Source organism: Mus pahari, chromosome 3 (assembly GCF_900095145.1).
Source record: "Mus pahari chromosome 3, PAHARI_EIJ_v1.1, whole genome shotgun sequence".
Lineage (NCBI taxonomy): Eukaryota > Metazoa > Chordata > Mammalia > Rodentia > Muridae > Mus > Mus pahari.
The window spans coordinates 36,278,289-36,295,419 of NC_034592.1; the positions used below are offsets into that span (position 1 = coordinate 36,278,289).

General features: G+C 37.6%; 1 protein-coding gene across 2 annotated transcripts in view; it reads left to right on the top strand.

Annotated features, from left to right (window-relative positions):
- Positions 1–13,863, top strand: part of Epc2 (enhancer of polycomb homolog 2) — a 90,712-nt gene extending 76,849 nt beyond the window's left edge. Inside the window, exons 11-14 of one of the 2 annotated variants that reach the window (XM_021192472.2) lie at positions 8,439–8,575; positions 10,206–10,365; positions 11,158–11,491; positions 12,602–13,863. In XM_021192472.2, coding sequence (XP_021048131.1) covers positions 8,439–8,575; positions 10,206–10,365; positions 11,158–11,491; positions 12,602–12,674 — 704 coding nt within the window. In that variant the 3' untranslated portion in view covers positions 12,675–13,863. The remainder of the gene's footprint in view (positions 1–8,438; positions 8,576–10,205; positions 10,366–11,157; positions 11,492–12,601) is intronic. The other variant, XM_029536143.1, reaches the window with a different exon arrangement.
- Positions 13,864–17,131: the final 3,268 nt, after the last annotated feature.

Here is a 17,131-nt window from a genome sequence, read left to right on the forward strand (position 1 = left end):
GTCATCCTTGACTATATAGCTACTTAAAGATTTATTTATTTATTATATGTAAGTACACTGTAGCTGACTTCAGATACTCCAGAAGAAGGCATCAGATCTTGTTATGGATGGTTGTGAGCCACCATATGGTTGCTGGGATTTGAACTCGGGACCTTTGGAAGAGCAGTCGGTGCTCTTGCCCGCTGAGCCATCTTACCAGCCCCACATAGCTACTTTTGAGGCCATGTCTCCCTATATATTTATGTTTGTGTGTATGTATGTATGTATGTATGTATATAATGAGTTTGTGCTCAAATAGTGTTTTTATGGTATATACATTAAGAATAATTTGAATATCTAGGTATTCCAAAATATAATTTTGATATGTTTTATTCTGTGGATAATCTAATTACATGTTTACAAGTATATATAATTTATAAATATGTTTATAATATATACACTACAATTATGCATGGTAGCCAGTGGAAATGTATTAAATAAAACCTCTTATTTCATTTTTAAAACAAAACAATTTATTCAACAGTTCCATGAACATAAATGGTATATTCTGGTGACATATATTCCTCTCCTCTTTCTTATTTCCTCCCTGCCCTTTCAAAGACCCTCTCCCACCTATCAAGTCCCTATTCCATTTTCTTACCTTTTTGTTTCATTGTGCTTTTGTTTAATCATGGCCTTTCCTGTGGACGAGGGAGGGAATCTATTCACTGGAGTATGAGTGACTCACCAGTATAACTCCATGACTGAAGAAGATGGCTGACTTCCTCTCCCCCAGCAGCCCTGGATTGCCATTAGCTCCCCGGGTAGTGCAGGGACCCATGAGATCCTCCCCTGTCTGAACGGTTTACTGGTTTGCTCCGAATATGCTGGCTCCTTTTCTCCGAGCTGAACTTTAAGAAAATGATGTCCCTTTCTATATACTTTGTGAGTTAGTGAAGCTTAATGAGCCTTTTAATCTGAAATGGATAAAAATATCTCATATAATTTGAGATCTTTGAGTTTCTAGGAATCTGTTATTACAGGAAGTTAAACAGCCAAGATTATTCAAAATTATATGAATAGAAATTTCTGTACCAAACTGTTCAAAAAGGGAATTCAAAACATATCCTATATAGGTGTTAATAATTGTGTTTGACTATATGTTGGCTTTTTAACTCTACCAACATACAGCATGTTTAAAATGGTTTGAATGAATTCTCAATTTGAGTATTTACAGATTTCTACTGTATGTCCCAAATGAACTCTGGATTTGACATAAATGCTTTCTAGATAACATATGTTTTCCGTTGCTATATCCATTCTGAATATATACTGATCCAAAATTATAACTTAATATAACTGAAACTTTTCTAATAATAAGCTATCATAATGAGGTACATTGTCCGTGTATCATCGTGAAAAAAACATTTAAATTACCATAAGTGTACATGCCGTCTGCCATTTTTCTTGTATTTTTCAATATATAATACCATACCTCCGTACCTTCCCACCTCCGCTTGAGCTCTAGAGTGTACAGACACACTTACAAAGCCAAGCATGGTAGTGTATTCATGTAATCCCAGCACTAAGAGGGTGCAGACTGGCACATCTCTGGAGCTCTGACAGCCAGTTGAGCCTCCTTGCTAAGTTCCAAGCAAGGTCTTTTTTTTTTTTTTTTTCTTAAAGGGTGGATAGCACCTGAAGAATTACACCTAAGGTTGTTCTCTGGTCTGCATGTGTGTCCATGTACTTGTACACACACAAGCGAACATGCATACACAAAAATGTTTGAATTTAAGGAATAACGAAGGTACATTAAAGGTCATTCTGTGTATGTTTATATATGGTATGTTTGTGTTAGTATGTGTGCCCATATGGTTATGTGTGTATGCATGTATGGAGGCCAGAGATCAATGTCGGTTATCTGATGCTTTGCAGAAACAGGAGCTTTTACTGAGCTGACCAGCCAGTGAGTTCCAGAGGTGTACCTCCCTCTGTCTTTGTGGTACTGGGGTTACATGTGCTTTCTGCTTCTCCCTACTTTTAGCATGATTGCCTAAGGTTGCAGTTGTTACACAGCAAGCATTTTACCAACCCTACCATCTCCCCAGCCCTAGAATTCAGTCTTTTAAAATCAGCTTTCCTTATTTATATGTAAAGCATATATATGTAAAGCAAAGAGTTTATTTACTTCTAGACTGCCTGTGGTCTTCTCGTCTTTGGGATCATGAGAGTTTTTGTTTTTAATACATTTTTAAAATATTGGGCTTGTTGGTTGGAGAAGTTGATCTTCATTCAGTGGTAGAGCTTGCCTAGGCTGGACAGGTCCTAGATTTGGGTCTTTGCACTACTTTAGATGCGAGAGTGTCAGACATGGGAATATAGGTATCTAGTGAGCTGTTGTAAACAACAGCTGGATAACTGAAAGGGACTTCCCAGTACAGTAGAGTAAATACCCATATGGGTTTCCTTCTGTACCTAATAATTTTGTCATTTACTCATGTTGGTGAACCTTGGTCTCAAAACCTGTGTATTTTTTAAAACTAATAGGACAGGTATATAATTTTACCTGTTTGAGTTTTCTTTCCCTGCTGGGAAATCCCAATAAATGAAGAATTTAAGCAGAAATGAAATCCCATGTACTTAGCAGTAGTTTTTGTTTCTGTGGCATGTTCTTAGTTCTTAAGGAAAGTAGGTAAGAAGGCTGTATCCTGTGCATACTCAAAGGCAAGTGGCCTACAGTCTTTTTATGTTCGTGTTGTTAGTAAACATGGTTAACTTTTTAAAGTCAAAATCTCTGTGTTAAAAGTGTTTCATTTAATGTATTGATTATCTAGAGATAGGATCTCCGTGTAGCCAACCAAGTCTGGCCTCAAACTTAATGATCTTCCTGCATCAGCCTCTCAGGTGCTAGGATTACATATGTATCCCATCATACCTAACTTACATTTATCATTTTTGATATGCTTCAAAGAAAATTTAAATATGTGCCCTAAATATCAGAAAGACTAAGACAGAAAACATATTTTAAATGAAATGAGAAACATTACCAATTACTACACAAAGGTGCTCTTAATTTAAAAACTCAACTGAACTGAGAAAGGAAAGAGGCTGTATTGAGTGAATAAGCAGAAAAATTATTTCATATAAAATTATTTACGTGCCGGGCGTGGTGGCACACACCTTTAATCCCAGCACTCGGGAGGCAGAGGCAGGCGGATTTCTGAGTTTGAGGACAGCCTGGTCTACAAAGTGAGTTCCAGGACAGCCAGGGCTATATAGAGAAACCCTGTCTCGAAAAAAACAAAAACAAACAAAAAAAATTATTTACACTGTTTTATATACAAAGCACTATGTTTAATGATTGAAAAGTCGAAGACATTATCTTCAAGAATCTGACATCACATGGCAACATTCTGTTCTTTATAGAAGTAAAGGGTACTAAAGTCAGTAGTCATTTGAAACTGGTACTGTCAATTTTTAAAAATGTTTTTCTTTAGTATAAAATTCAAGAAAACATGTTTTATATGTAAAACAGCTTTATTGATTCAAACTTGAAGGGCCAGATTTTTGTTCAACATGGTTTTTACTGATATACAGTTAAAGTTAACATGATATAGTTTTGTTTTGTTTTGTTTTGAATGCATGCTTTGATAGATACCAATACCCTTTTTGAGCATCTCCAGATACCTTACAATCATTAACAGTTTACATAGTATTCCAGGAGGAATTCCTGAGTTTTCCTTTATTTAGTTTCTTTTCCCATTCTTAAATTGCCATGAAATGTTTGCAAGGATAAAAAGTATTAGGAAGTGAATCAACTAATGTAAATACTCATAGGGCTGTACTTATTTGGGGGAGATTATGGCCTCCTCTAAAGGTAAGAAAAAATCCAGACCTAAGCTAAGATATTAAAACACTGCAGCATTACTGTTAAAAGTGTTAACAATCCTTTAATATTAACTTCTGTGCTTGGACAGTGTAAATCTGTTGTCATTATCTCAGTTGTATCCATTTGGTCCTCATCTCTCGACCCTCCCAACTCCGGCAGTTATTTTCCTGTATCTCCAAGTTATGTTTAAGAACATTTGTAGGCTTGCACAGTAATTCCAACTCCCCTAGCTTTTCCCTGGAAATCTCCAGTGTTTTATGAGCACCACTGCTTACTCTACACTGTGACATGTATCTATAAGACAGAACCTCCCCATCTGCCTGCCCCCAGTTCAGACCCAGATCTGTCCTGTCCCTTACAGTGAGATCCTGGTGTGGTCAGCATTGCTTTAAACCATTTACTTTAATTCACAACAAAGACTCCCCAGGTAGAGATTGCAAGATAACTTAATCTTCACCAGCACATTAGTTCTCCGTTAAACTGTGAAAACTTGGTCTAGGCCAGTATTTGAAAAATCATGCTTTCTCAAGAATATATCTTAGCACAGCTTAAGAAATTCTGTTAAAAATTCAAAAGCGAAGGTGGGCACAAGTGGCAAAGGTCCATATTCCATATTCTGTTACCGGATTATCATTCCAGAGTAACTAGGACATGTGCCGCTTACTTTTCTCTTTAGTTTATCAGTGGACAGCAATGCAAAATCAAGAAATACTTGATTGAATATACTTCATATAACCACAAGAATGCCTCTGTGGACCCAATCTTAGAATTTTGTAGTTATGTCACTGTATAAAGTATCCAGAGTGGGTTGATTTTTTTGTTTGTTTGTTTGTTTTTTTGAATGGATCATTAACCAGAGACCTGTAGAGAAAGGTGCAAAGAGCTTACTTAGCCCAAGCAAAGTGCCATATAGGAATCGCACAGTAGAAAAGTAATGGCCATTAGTGTCTGTAAAAGTTAGATGGAGTCATCTGAAGAATAAAAGCCAACTTAAGAGGGGTAGCAAATCCAGTGTATAGAAGGGAGCCAGGAAGGGCGCTTTTTGAGAATACTGGCAGTGATGTACAAGCAACAAGAAATGCAAGGTTCTACTGTGTACGGTGTTGGATACATAAGGAAGAAATTCTTTAGTGGTTATACCAGTCTGTCAGAGGATATTAGCCAGGAAATTTTGTAAAGCTGTTTATTTAGGAAAAAGGATGTTTCCCATATACCTAAAACAGTTCAGTATTGTCACCTTTCAGGACAGACAGGCTTGTGGTGATTGTGACCTGAGAACTTTGGGGAGTGAACTAAGTTTGCTCTTAAGCTGCCATCTTGTGCAGTAAACTAGTGAGTGACAAGAGTTTGTATGGCCACAAGCAGAAAGAGAGCTTGTTGTTTGAGCCATCACCACTTCTGCCTGTGCCACTGCCATCCCGACCACTGAGGAGTTCTTTCCTTCATTTCATCCCAAATGGATGTGTTCACAGTAACTGTGATCTTTCTGATGCATTTTCATGCATGCCATTAGTTGACTCAGTGTAAAAAGAAAATAAATGTCCTGAAAATATTCCTGTAACTTAGGAAAAATAATCCACTGAGAAAGTATTTTTAATCTAAGTTTTACTTTTTCCCTCAAATTCATCAACCCCGAGAGTAAGCTTACTGCTGGGTCTGTATCTCTTTACCACCTTTCCTTTAACCACTCCTGCTAACAAAGGAGTTAAGTGTTTTGTGCTGGATGTGGGCACACATCTATAATTGTGGCATAAGAGAGGTAGAAGCAGGTGATTGATCATGGGTTCAGTATGTTCTGGGCCAGCTGGGCTATGTGAAACCTTGTCTTACAGAGGGGTGGGTAGTTGTTCCAGTGTTGTATCTTAGAATTGAATACATAAACATTACTCTAGAAGATTGTAGATAAAGAAAGTTTTAAACACTGAACACCCTAATGACATTCTATTTCTGAATGTCAGGAATAGAAATTGCAAACCTAGCTTGAGTAAGAGCTTATCTGTATTGTAGAATTAGATTTTGTTTGAGTTTAGGTTTTGGCTATGGTTTTGCTTGTTGTTGTTTTATCAGTGATTCTTAATCAGAAGTGGGGTCAGGAATGAGAGTTTTAGTACCGCTTTTAAATATATACATAAATACTACTTGCTCACTGAAGTGTGCAGAACACTTAGTGGGCAATATTTTGTTAGCTATAGACTAACTCAAGAGTAATTGGTCCCTATGCAGCCTCAGCCTGTCTTTGTACCTTAGCAGGATCATAGCCAGGGACTACCACAGTCAATACCAAAAATAATTTAGTTGATTAAAAATGATACTTTATTTTGTTTACTAATATAGATAACAGTTAACTGTTCCATATCTGACATATTTAAGAATTTTTTTTAGAATATTTGTGTGAATGTTAGTGGTTAAATATCCCTTATCAGAATATTTGAAATCTAAATGCTCAGATGAAAAACTCTTTGGATGTATAAATTCTTTGAATACAATGAAAAGGTTCTGGATGAGTTTATCAGAGTTAGTGTTTTATTCTAAATTACTGCCATCTTACCAAGTAACTGCCTCACAAGGCTTTGGAAAGAGAAAAAACAAAGTCTTGTTCACATTTCTGTTTTTAAATAGCTCTAAAAGTATGATGTCTTACTATTTATCCATAAGCATGAGTCTCACTCTTCCACAACAAGCTCAGATCTAGTCAGAGTGCACTGGTTCATTGGACTAGCTAGCTTTGGGTTCTCTACCTTTTCCTTTCCAAATGGCTCAGCATAAAAGACATATAAGACTTGCTAAGTTATTTAGATTTACAGTTTTTCTTCCTGCCTTCATATCTAATAAGCTATTTTTTCATCTCTTTCCCCAAGGTTTTCAAAAAGCTGGAAATTCATGAATACTTCATATTTTCATTTGATTTTGAAGATTGTAACTTTAGACTTAATTGTTTTATTTAAAAATAGAACACTTGCAATGAATTTAACATGTACAAAGAAAGACTTTTGATTTTGTTGGTAATTCAGTAAAATAACTATTGTGTACTTCAAAACTACAGGTAAAGATTCTAAAGTGAGCAGTATAATAAATATGCCAGTGTTTGGAATCTTCTAGAAATAAAATATTTCTTTCCCCTCATAATTCAATAGAAATTGTGATGCTATATCATATAAGAGAGATGAAAGTATATCTAAAGCTTTGTCCATATTGCTATGCACAGCTTAGCTATTTGTCTATATTGCTGTCAAATTACTATCAAAATAGTCTTATTTGATAGTCTTACTGAACACAAACTTTGGGGGAGTAGGGTACCTCAGTTGTAGATCATATTGATTAGATTGCTCAGCACATGTAAACATTGACTGACATTATTTTGTTTCTTCCCAGATGTACTGTGGGACTTTATATTAATAACCCCTTTTCTAATCCATTTTTTCCTATAATCACCAAGATCCCTAGGGTACATTCTGCATGGGGGTAGACAGTAAATTATTACTGATTGAGTAAAATACAAAAGAATTTTTTTTTTTTAAGTAAGTAAAATTAAGCTAGAGATGTAGCTCTGTGGTGGGATTAGCTTAGCCGAAGATGTGGGCCCCATAGCACTGCAAAGAGAAAAGAAAGAAAGAGTGAGAATTACTTTTAAGAGTATGTGTATTCTGGTGTCCCTAGAGACTTGTGTTCAAATGAGTGCTCATTTCTATGAAAGTACCTTGTGTTCGCTACATTGGCTCATCACTTAAATATGAGTTCATGAAATTTCATTTACATTTCTTTGAGAAAAAAAATGTACTATTATAACTCTTTTGAACTGATCCTTCTGTCAGCTTAAGAAAACAGGGATATTGTTTTTACTTAAAACCCATAACTTGGTACACCCTTCAGAGCATTGTTGGTTGCATCTGAAGATCCACTATAACTCTAGTTTTCTTAAAATGTCTCCTTCCCAGCCCTTACTTTATAGAATTTATTTAGACGTTGACTGCACTGGCTCACACTGGGGCTTATAGCTGTTGAATGTGATTATTTTCTACTCCAATTTAGAATCAAAACAGAAAGTATTTTCACTTAAGTGTCATTAAAAACCGGCAGAAGTCACTTGTCTCTTATTAAGGCTGTAACTTGGTTATTGTTTATATTTACAGTAGTAAACACATATATTTATCATCATTATTACTACTGTTATTCCATGGGCATCCTAAAGAAAGACTGCAAAGCTGAGGCCAGCATGATGGCTCAGTGAATAAAGAAAGACACTTGCCACCAAGCCTGACGACCTGACTTCTATCCTCTGACTTCTGTGCATGCATTGTGATACACATACACATGCTAAACACACAAACATTAAATAAATACAAAATTCAAAAACAGATTTCAATTCCATCGTGTCATACAGTTAAAAACTGCATAGGAACAAAGGAGATTGTGGACATGAACATACAGCACTCAGAAAGATTTGCCATTGGGATTCTACTTTGCAGATCTATATTGTGGCTTGTATTTGCTTTTCATCTTTACGAATTTATGTTGTATTCTGCTTATGTCTCTAAAAGTACTCTAATATTCTTTTATCCTTTATCAGTAACAGGGGGCATCACAGAAGAGCAGTTTCAGACACATCAACAGCAGCTAGTTCAAATGCAAAGGCAGCAACTTGCACAGCTTCATCAGAAACAACAATCCCAGCATTCCTCACAGCAGACACATCCAAAAGCACAGGTGACCTCTCACTCTCTCTTTCTCAGTTCCGACAGGTGACTTTGACCCTCTGTACTCGAGTTTGAGATTAACCCAGATTTCCTTTTATTTCCTTATCTATTTCTGAATAGCTAGTTTCAGACTAGTCTCTGGTTATTTGAGAGCCAAATGTGGTAGTTTTTGTTTAGGAAAGAATTAACTAGTTTTTAGAAAGATTGTTGAGAGTTTATAAAATAATTAACTATTTTTTAAACCCCTCCTCATTTTTTTTTTCAAGAATATGGCTTTTCTAATCTCTTCAAGTTTATACTTAAGTCCTATGTCAGTGTAGCTTAGGAGGAAAAGGAATTCAGTTAAATTATGTGGTAAATCTAAGCTTCACAGGCCCCCTTGCTTGTGTGAATCACATTTCCCTGAAGGGAAAAAGAAATGCCACGTGCCACCAGAAGTTCCTAGACATCCATAAATACAGACACAAGTGATAAAAGTGAAAATACTATAAAAGACTGCAGGAACCAACCCAGCAAAAGCAAACCTTGATGTGAGCCTTGGGGGACTCCTTGTGGGCTGTGGATTCTACAACTGTGCAAGAACACAGTACTGTTGCTTTAGGCCATTGAAAGCAAAACAAAAATAAAAGGACTTAGTCTCAAAGTTGAGTTGGCAAAACAAACTTCACATTTAAGGTCTGAAATTTTGTTGTCCATGATTTTAAAGAGCAAGAATCTCAGTAATAACTAAGACTAATACCATTCGATCACACTCTGAGTTCTCAGACCAAGATCTACCAACAGTGCTTTAGTTCATCCTCAAGAGTCTATCCTTTTACATTAAAGTTGTGACTTGACACCATGGAAATCTTGATGATCCACACCCCTGTGACAGTACTGGTAGATCTGGACTTGGCTTATAGCCTGCGGCTATCTGTGTTAGTACCAGCCAGTTCTACACAGAAGCGTGGAAGAGTGGCCACTGGACTTCATTTGGTTGGCTTTTTTGAGTCTCTTCAGATAACTACCCTGACGTGTTTGCAGCCTGCTTCAAAGCTGGGTCCGTCTAGCTGTTTACACAGTGATAGACTGGCTATGAGTCATGGCTGGGATTTCATTTCATCCAGTGTCTACTCATCAAGCAGTTTTTAAAGTGTTTATTATTATGTAAGAAGATTAATAGAGCATGGGTTTTTCAGTTTGATAGTTCTTTTTCAGAAATAATTATTTTATAGTTTCTAGTTATTTTCATGCTTCATATACCAAAAGATAAAAGTCTGAAGTCTTAAATCTTTCATCTAAGAATGTATTATGACTATTTATGATTAGAATGGCAATATCCTTTTGAGTGCCACACATTTTTAATATCATTAATCACATCTAACAAAACAGAGTATAGGGTGCTGGCAGGGTGGCCTAGCAGGTAAAGGCGCTTACTGTTAAATCTAACAGCCTGAGTTGGATCCCTGGAACTGTCATTGTGAAAGAACAGAACCACCTCCTGACAGTTGTCCTCTGACCTCCCTACACACACACACACACACACACACACACACACACACACATGCTGTTATTCTCCCACCCTGATACATGCAGAAAAATAGCAATTAGATAGATAGACAAATGTGGAAAACTGAACTGTGTTGCTATCCGTTTTATAGGGCTCAAGCACCTCTGACTGTATGTCTAAAACACTTGACTCAGCCAGTGCCCACTTTGCTGCATCTGCAGTGGTCAGTGCTCCTGTTCCAAGTCGCAGTGAGGGATCCAAGGAACAGAACACTGGCCACAACAATATGAATGGTGTTGTCCAGCCTTCAGGTACAGCTGGGGTTTCTGCAATTCTTATTAACTTAAAATTGCCATTCATCAAGTTGGGTTTGATTTTGTCATATACACAGGGGAAATGTATACAGTACTGTTCAGAATGTCTTGGACTGATACAAATGAATAGCTGAGTGTTTTCCAGAATTCTCACTGTACCTCTATATACCTATCTCCATCCATTCTGATTCCATTCATGAACTATCAGTTGCCTCACATGTTAGGAAATCCATTGAGTTCATTGTTAACCACCTCCATTGGATCATCTATAAATTGTTTATAAAGTGAAATAAAAACAGCACAATCTGTTAAAAAGTCTGAAGTCCGGTTTGCAACCCCACGTGCACATGCAGTGAGACTTCCCCCTACTCCTGATACGTTGCAGCTGTGAAAGCCGCTTGCTGCTTACCGCCTGACCCCCAGAGATGTGCTGCTTGGTCCTCTCACAGCTCCCAAGCGCAGACTTCTCCGGGTTTGTTTATATGTACTCAGGATCACTGTGTTTTTACCCCTTTCTGTAGTCTGCCCTTGCTGATCCTGTGTGCCTATAAATCCTTTGGGAAACCCAGCTATCATTTTCATCTGTCCTGTTGTATTTATCTCCAGAGCTGCCACATACAGAGGGAGCAAAATGCTTTGGAAACCTCCTTATGTGACTGTGATATAGAAAATTAGCTTCATATTTATTTAATTAGAATATGAGTACATTTTTTATTGCTGAGTTCCTGATTTTTTAAAACATTTTTTTTATTGTCCGATCACACTAATTGATTGTTCCCTCTTCTGCAGGACCCTCTAAAACATTATATTCCACCAATATGGCTTTATCATCCAGCCCAGGGATTTCAGCTGTACAGCTTGTAAGGACAGTTGGCCACACTACTACAAACCACTTGATCCCAGCGTTGTGCACAAGCAGTCCTCAGACACTTCCCATGAACAATTCCTGCCTGACCAATGCAGTGCACCTCAATAATGTCAGTGTTGTTTCTCCTGTCAATGTGCATATCAATACACGGACTTCAGCACCATCGCCAACAGCCTTAAAACTTGCCACAGTTGCTGCCAGCATGGACAGAGTGCCAAAGGTTACTCCCAGCAGTGCCATCAGCAGCATAGCCAGGTGTGTGCATACAGGTACCGGTCCTGAGCTGTGCTCTAGCTGTCCTGAATCAAGAGAAGGGCCCTTTTGGCTTTGTGCTGCTCAAGTATATCTTTTGACAGACTTGATTTTTCAAAAGCTTGAGGATTTGCTTACTACAAAGAAAAATCTTTGGCTAGTAACATCCTTAAATGCCAACCAGAGTTGTAAAAAGAGAAAACATAAAAAAGTCAAATTGACTGATTTTAAACACTTCAGTCAGTCTCATCATGTTTTAAAATTTTTTTATTTAAATAAGCTAGGTGGTAATGGTACATGCCTTTAATCCCAGTGCTAGGGAGGCAGAAGATCTCACAGTTCGAGGCCAGCCTGATCTACAGAGCAGTTTCCAGGACAGCCAGAGATACAGAGAGGAAATTTTATTAAAATTATTAAACTTACTAAAAATGTTTTATATTTATTATTTTATGTGTGTGAGTGTTTTACATATGTGTGTGTGTGAACACGCGCGCATGCTATACTACCCAAGGATACCAGCAGAAGGCACCAGATCCCTGAGTTACAGATAGATGCAAGCCATTATCTGGATGCTGGAACTCAAACCTGGGTCCTCTGCAAGAGCAACAGTGCTCTTACTGAGCCATCTCTCCAGCCTCCATCCTGTCTCATTTTTATAGATTGAGAGTATAGGTTGAAACCAAACTGTAATTCTAAGCTTTATATTTTAAAAAAAAAAAAAAAATTCATTTTTATAGTGTGTGTGTGTGTGTGTGTGTGTGTGTGTATAAAGTTGATGAATTTTTAAGTTTTGCAGGGCAAGTTCTTATGTTCCTGTCAATAACACTATTGCAAGAACAGTAAATCAGAAGAAAATTGATCTGCATGGGTTAATAAGTTTATGATCTTAAGCCTATAAAAAGAAACTTGGATTAATCGTGTTATATTCCCTAATCTATCATTAGTATTAGAAATTAGTGGAATTTTTGAACTGAAGAAAACCTTCATTCCTGCCTGGAAATGATAAAATTGGTTTTCTAGAATTATGTTTAGTTATAGTTACTTAAAAATGGGATTTACACATAGTGTATTCTCAAGAGACTAATGCTTATTCTCCTCTTTACCTTCTTATAGAGAGAACCATGAACCAGAAAGACTGGGTTTAAATGGACTAGCAGAGACAACAGTAGCTATGGAGGTGACATAACGGAAGGCACGTGGCCTGACCTGTGTGGATGGTTGCAGTCATTCCTATTCCAGCGGAATACAAAGGCGGGCGGCACTCTGTGGATCACAGAGCAGAACAATGGACCTAAATGGAGTACAGTATACCGGATGTTAAGTCGATATATGATGTATATTTTGTAAAATTGGGAAAATCACTACCTTGTAAAATAGTTTATTTGTATCATCAATATTATTTCTGTTACTTGAATAGTAGATATTCATCATCATGCTTTTGCACTTGAATTTGCAACTGAATGGATTTTAAAAATAATTCTTTAATGGGATCATGAGCATGAAATGGGATCCTGCATCACTTGTTTTAACTATTTATTTTGCCATGTTTACATTTTGTATCTTGTAAAAAAAAAATAAATCCAACTTTGTGTCTAAAAAGTTAAAGATTCATAGCTAGGAAATGAAATTCTTGTAATTTTTTTCTAAAGGAACTGTAAAGTTTTCACTTGGTTCATTTTGTTTCACAATTTGACTAGATGGACTTTTTGGTAAATACTTTAGTGGCATTTCACTGTCAAATACGACTTCAAGGCAAAATAGTATTTTCTATTACTGTGCAGGGGAAGGGATGGATCGATACATGCAAATTTAATGTAGTAACTCACTTTTCCATATATTTTGAATGTATATTTCTATTTATAATACCAGTTTATAAAAAATAATTACACAGAAAAAAGTGGACTAGGAAATTATGCATCTAGCACATTTAAACTGTGCAGATATGAAAATTTTTCATGGATTACATTTTATCTGAAGACTGCATATTTTAACTGGCTTTAAAACTGTACACACCACATAAAAGATATTTACCAGGTATGTATTGCATCATATCATTGCAATAATTATTGGAAGTCTATATATCGAGCCATCCCAGGTTTTGGGAGGGGGGAGGGTCGTGGCAAGATTGTCTTTTCAATTTTGGAGAGTTTTCCTGTGGCTACAAGGCAAGTAACGGGTTGGAAAACGTCTGACTGTAAGTGTTGGACACCTTCATAGTGTAGTGTTTTAGTGACTTTTTTATACGGTTCTTGTAAATTAGATACGTGTAGTGGCGTTTCGGGATGTTTGTTTATGCACTAGTTCAGACAACTTTCCCTGTCACTTGTTCTTGATAAGTGAAAACTGCAGGGAAATAAAAAATACATATCAAAACACGGCCATGCTGCATATGTGTTTATTTCACCATGTGCACACAGCGCAAGTGAGGGAGGACAGGAGGGACAGGCCAGCCTGCACAGCACTTGCCGTCCAGGCCTTCAGGCGTGGAGGAGAAGGTCGAAGGCTCGCCTCTGGGCTCCATTGGGTTTCAGATAATCCAATATAAACTACCTTTGCTATGAAAGTTCTTAAAATATTTTACAGAATGTAAGTAATTTGCAGTATAGCAGTCATTGAAATCTCATAAATGAGCCTCATTTTATAAATAAATAGAGTATAGTGTAGAATTATATTGCAAGGGGGTTTTGGAAGTCCTGGGAAATGTAAATATTTTTAATGAATACGATTAAAAACCATTTCAAACTGAACATAATTTTATACCTTTTTTATATCTGCAGTCCTGAAAGTTGTAAACTTATTGTCACTTAAATTAATGGGCCAGGATTTCTGCTGAGAGTGGTTTATTCAGATCCTAAATGTAAAGCAAGTTATGGTCAAAACCACAGGGGAAAAATAAATTTAATTACTTTGTCGGTTGTGACCTGATAGGATCCATGCTCGTTTTTGCCATACTACCTCTGGGGTTCACTGCTGATGCTATAAAGGAAATAATTTGATTGATATGTATATGACTATGTTCATTCTGCTTACAGTTGGATGTATCTTGCTATTAAGAATTTGAAACAACTCAGTGCTGATTTCAGAGAAAGCTTCTCCCCTCCCCTCATTTTGCTGAAGTAAAGCATGAAGTTAATTTGCCTTATGTGATATATGTGTGTATGTGTGTGTGTTTGTGTGTGTGTATGTGTTATCAATAAGTGAAATGAGAACTATGTATTTGTACAGTTTCTGGAAGTGATAGCAAGTCCAGAACTTACAAAAGACTGATTAATGGCCAGTTGATTTGTTCTTTTTGAAGTAAAATAGACAATTTCAGCCTGCCTGCCTGCCTGCCTGCCTGCCTGCCTGCCTGCCTTCCTGCCTTCCTGCCTGCCTGCCTGCCTGCCTGCCTGCCTGCCTTCCTGCCTTCCTGCCTTCCTGCCTTCGCGGGTTGTACCTGCTTCACAGAATGCATTTCAATTACCCGTGCACACAGTTCCAGCCCTTCTCCAGGGCTGAAAGTTAAATTAAAAGGTGGCTTGTGTGGTTGCTCTGTGTGCCGCCAGCTCTGCTCTGCTTTGGAACTTTCCAGAACACTGGGCAGATGTATCCCTTTGGAGGGAGTAGGCATAGAGAGAGAGGTTTTACTTGTACGTGTGCATTTGTTTAAATTATAAAATGACTTGTGTGCTGGGTCATCCTTTCATTGGTATAGGCAAAATATCAGACAAACTGTACTTCCCTGCTTTACTGGAGTCAAAGTCAGTATTTTATGCCTTTCTTAGTCAAAGTCAGTATTACCATAAGAATATTTGAAGACACAATGTGTGTTTCTTTTGCAGAAGACCAAGAAAAAAAATGAAAATATTTGCAGTATATATTTTTTAAATGTATGCATGTAGCATTGTAGCTCTCTTAAAAATAGAGTACAGTGTTTGCAAGTGTGTTTAGTATTTTATTATTAATATGACTCGGGTTAGAAGGCGTTGAGAATAGTAAAGGCCAGTGTTTTAGAAACTTTGACCTAGCTGCATTTGAGTATGATGCTGTGCTTTTCAACATATGTGTTTTATTGTCCCTTAACCCCTTTGGCAAACAGTTTTAGAAAGCACTATTTCATTTTACAGGTCAGAAAAGGGTTGGAGCGATCTGAGCCGGGTATTAAAGCTAGGCAGTCACTGCAGTTCTGAGCACTGTCTCCCCATTTCGTGTGGCAGTCTCCTAGAGCTGCCTTGCTGTGCTGCCCTGTGCTTGCTCCCGTCTGCAGCAGGCCAAAGCTTCCCCCAGACGACAACCTCCACCCCACCCGCACTCTTCCACAGCCAAGCTGCATGCTTTTGAAAGCCTGGCTTCTCACCATGCTCTCTCCGCTTCTCCAGACCTAGCCAGTGAGTGCTCCAAAACTCCCAGTCTGCATACGCCAATAGGAGCAGGACTTGGCCAAGCTGGCCCTTTCCAGATCTTTGTTTCCCCATCTGTAAGATAAGAAAGTTCCTGAAACTGTAAAAGAGGCCTCACTGATAAACTTGGTAGAGGCTCCTGGGTGGCCTGGGTGCCACTGGTTGTTTACCAAGGAAGTAAGCTATGTCAGATTCAGGTTAGTCTAGAGCTCTTTCAAGTCGTGTCAGAGGTTGACAACTATGAGTGTATTGCAACAAACCATTAGATGAACTCAAACAGAATAATTGTAACCAACTTAGTGGCTATACCAAGAGAATACAGAATGGTAATAAGACGGGTGCTTTAATCCTTTTCTAGTCTTATCCTTGAGTTATTTAGGCAGCTCTTTCTCGAGGCATTCCAGAAACATTCTCTTCCCTGCCCTTGTCAGTATGTATTGCATTATTAACTATATAGTATCAATAGCAAGTGAGATGTGTGCCTCCTTCCTGTACCTCAGACTACCTGAAAGGCTTTTTAGCTGTCATAATGTTTTACCATAAGTTCAGTTATGGCCATGTACTTCAGTAATCACTTATTTGGTACAGAATTTTAGATTGTCCCAAAAGAGAGTCTGATGCCGTATCAAATATTTTACCTTTCAGTGTAGAAATACAAACCATTTTAGAAAATCATATTCCCCAAACAGTGACATACATATTCAAACCCTGTAACTACTCATATATAGAATACTTCCTCTGCTTAATTCTGGCCTACTAGGGCACATGGGCACATAACTTCTTTAAAAATGTGTTGAATGCACTTGTCTCACTGAAGGAAGTTGATTTTGGTCATCAACAAAGTGAGGTCAGGTTAACGAAGATAGGCAAGATGAAGGTTTTGGGTTTCAGCAGAGGATACTCATATGTTAACACTGCTGACTGATGTCACTGCATAGGTCTGTAATTGCTGCAGTCTCCTGGTACTTGGGCTTCATTCTAATCTAGTTCAAATGGAGAAAGCTCCATTTCCAAGCTCCTTGGGTTGTAACAATTCATCTTCATATGGCCATGAAATTCATATTTATGAAGCCATCACTGAAGGTCATGTCTGCTGCCTGGTGATGAAATTATTTGCCAGATTGTATTTAAAAAAAAAAAAAAAAAAAACAATTTAAGGCACTCAAGTACTAATAGCTGTTTTGCTGGGCAAGCTATCAGGTCAGGGCTGTAAAAAGACCCATCAGCAACCTTGAAGCCTTTGTAGAAGCTGGATTCAAGAACA